General features: G+C 24.4%; 1 protein-coding gene across 3 annotated transcripts in view; it reads right to left on the reverse strand.

Moving 5' to 3' along the window:
• Positions 1–156: 156 nt before the first annotated feature.
• LOC105556203 overlaps positions 157–2,880 on the reverse strand; it is a 10,851-nt gene continuing 8,127 nt past the window's right edge. For all 3 annotated transcript variants that reach the window (XM_012003286.1, XM_012003287.1, XM_012003285.1), the window contains 6 exons: positions 2,090–2,224; positions 1,611–1,779; positions 1,296–1,488; positions 947–1,141; positions 565–701; positions 157–200 (listed from right to left, as the gene is read on the reverse strand). In XM_012003286.1, the coding sequence (XP_011858676.1) occupies positions 174–200; positions 565–701; positions 947–1,141; positions 1,296–1,488; positions 1,611–1,779; positions 2,090–2,224 (856 nt within the window). In that variant the 3' untranslated portion in view covers positions 157–173. The remainder of the gene's footprint in view (positions 201–564; positions 702–946; positions 1,142–1,295; positions 1,489–1,610; positions 1,780–2,089; positions 2,225–2,880) is intronic.

The raw sequence follows: 2,880 nt of genomic DNA on the forward strand, positions 1-2,880 counted from the left end.
GTTAATTATTGGTATACATCTTTCTGATTCTATCTCTATTTTCATATAGCTCTCCCACGAAGCAACGAACTTAATATAATTGAACTCGAACAAACACATAAATATTTTTAAACATATTTAACTTGTAAAATATAATAATGAAAACTCAAACATGTTTCTTATTTCTTTTTATTTTAAACAGAAGGCTTTTTATTTTGACTCTGCAATAAAAATGGAATATTATATATATACAAATTGTGGACACAGATTATATATTCTTTATTAAAAGTAATCAAATTTTCTCTCTCTCTTCTTATATAGATTTTTAATTAAATTAATTTGTGTTAAAAAAATAAAAGTTACATATTTATTTAGATATATTAATTTTTTAAATAAATTTTTTAACAAATAACTCCTAACTACTTTTACTTTTAATAATTTTTAATATTTTAATTCTAAAATTTTAATCTAAAACAAAAACTATTCAATAAAAAGAGTGTATTAATACTTGATTAATCTGTAATAACGTATATAATACTATTATTATATTAATACAAAAATGACTATTTAAAGAATTTAATTTACCTCTTTCGATGAATGTCCTTCCTCTATCTTTCTCTTCGTAGGTATACACACACCTTTTAATAATGCATTTATAGGCATATGTCCATTCAATTTTTTAATACCTTTTACATCATTAATAAGAAGATATGGTGGATTAGCTATAAAAATTAAAAAACATTAAACTAAATTAAAAAATGCAGACCCCAATCATAATAAAGAATCACAAAGCGCTTACTGATCTAATGTCTCTATTGAACGCAGTTAATATTACCAATGTATGCGTATATATTATATATAATCTGAGCGCTTAGTGATTCTTTGATAAAATTAATTTGTACATATGTAATTATACACATATATACATTACATGTATATGTGTATAATTACATATGTTACACATTACCTAATTCCATTACGCCTGTAACTTGAACTTTATCTCCTTTACTTATCCCAAGTGCAAAATAATCATCATAACTAAAAGAAATAATATGGACTTCTAACTTATAGGTGCCATCTGTCACTGATCCAATACCAATAAGTTTGTTCAATTTGTTATGATGTATTTCATCAAAATTCGTTTTTATGTAAGCTTCCATTACTGTGAAATACATAATACATATTAAAATATATATTATAATATATGTTAATATAATACATAATTTGTTATGATAAAAGAAACTATTGTTATGATAAAAAAGACAAGGGATGAAAAAGAGAAAGGAAAAAAACAGCAAAAAATTAAGATGACTTACCAATACATCCAGATACATTTAAAATGTCACTTAAATTTACAGATATTGGAGTAGTCTCCATTAAATTCATCTGATAACTTCCCAAATTTGAAATACGAGTATTATTACGAATTAATAACTCGAACCGAACATTTCCGTTATTGAAATTTGTCATTTTTGGCAATCGCGCTTGAACACCATCCAAATGAATAATCTATAAACAAATGTAGTTTTAATAAAATGGTATCAAGAAAAATAATAATGTAAAATTGTAACTGAATATTTAAAAAACATAATTACAAACAAAAAGATAATATAAAAAATATAAATATTTACAAAATTTGGCAAAATGTGATGAATAATATCATCTATCACTTCGTTCCAAGCGACAACTTGGATTTTTCTCCCGTTGCCATTATTTAGATAGAATTTAAAAAATTTATACTGCTTGTTAGTCCCCACAATACGAGGCGATTCAATACCGTCGACGTAGCCAATTACTTCACTGTAAGAATAATAACCTAATGTAGCAAAAAAGACAAGCCCAAACGACGAAAATATGAATAAGATAAAAACTTGTTAATTTTATTCAAAATAGTAAAGTGGAGAATGGAAGTTTGGAAATAAATGGTTTCAAGATAAATTTTTAACATGTCAAAAAATTTCTTATAATCATAATAAAATAATAAATAGTGAGAACCATGTGCGTGAAACCTCGGGCGAAGTTGCCGGACATGCTACTTTATAAAATAATTTTATAAAATAAGAAAAATAAATATATTATATTTTAAAAAATGAATTTAATATGCACTTACACGGTTGAATCAAATTCCCGTAAGGAATCAAAAACCTCATTTGAGGTCATAAGATCCGCTGGATTTATTTCTTCCAATTCTTTCTGGATTCTTTCAACATCCATCTTAAAATTGCTTTTTCTATTTATATCAGTTCTGCAACACAACAAAATGATATATCATTATAATTGTAATAAAAATTTGAACGATAATAAACACAAAAGTAAAATCACAAACTAAAAAAATTTTAAAAACGTAGGAAAACACAAACAAACAAATAGTAATAAGTAAGGGAAAATCCAAGAATAAAGAACAAGAGAATAGAAAAGAAAAAAGAGGTGGTATAAAGTTGAATATAATACTACATATGTATTGTGAGTTGTATGTATTGTATACATATACATATTATACCTATAAATATCACATATGTATAAGAAATGGATAAAATCAAGCGTTATAAATTTTTAACTTGATAAATATTGTATTTAGAGAAAAATCTTGCAAATAAAAGCTGTAATACTTTAACGAGAACATAAGATAATGGCAACAATTTCACCTTAAATAGTCATTTAAAAATCATGTAAAGACCACCTTCAATTTCTTAAATAGAACTCTCTATTTTTCACTGCATATTCTTGAAGCTTTCCTTGAAAAGTTTCCAAAACACCATATTAAAACATTTTTTCATTAAGCACTTAAAATGTTTATATGTTTGTTAGAGTTTTTATGAAACATTAAAGTATGAGAAAGAAAAATGACTAATGGTATCAATAAATCAATAATAAATTTAAAAATACTGTATACTAAGGTAC

This window comes from Vollenhovia emeryi, unplaced genomic scaffold (assembly GCF_000949405.1).
Source record: "Vollenhovia emeryi isolate VEMERY1.0 unplaced genomic scaffold, V.emery_V1.0 DF940226.1, whole genome shotgun sequence".
NCBI classification, from domain to species: domain Eukaryota; kingdom Metazoa; phylum Arthropoda; class Insecta; order Hymenoptera; family Formicidae; genus Vollenhovia; species Vollenhovia emeryi.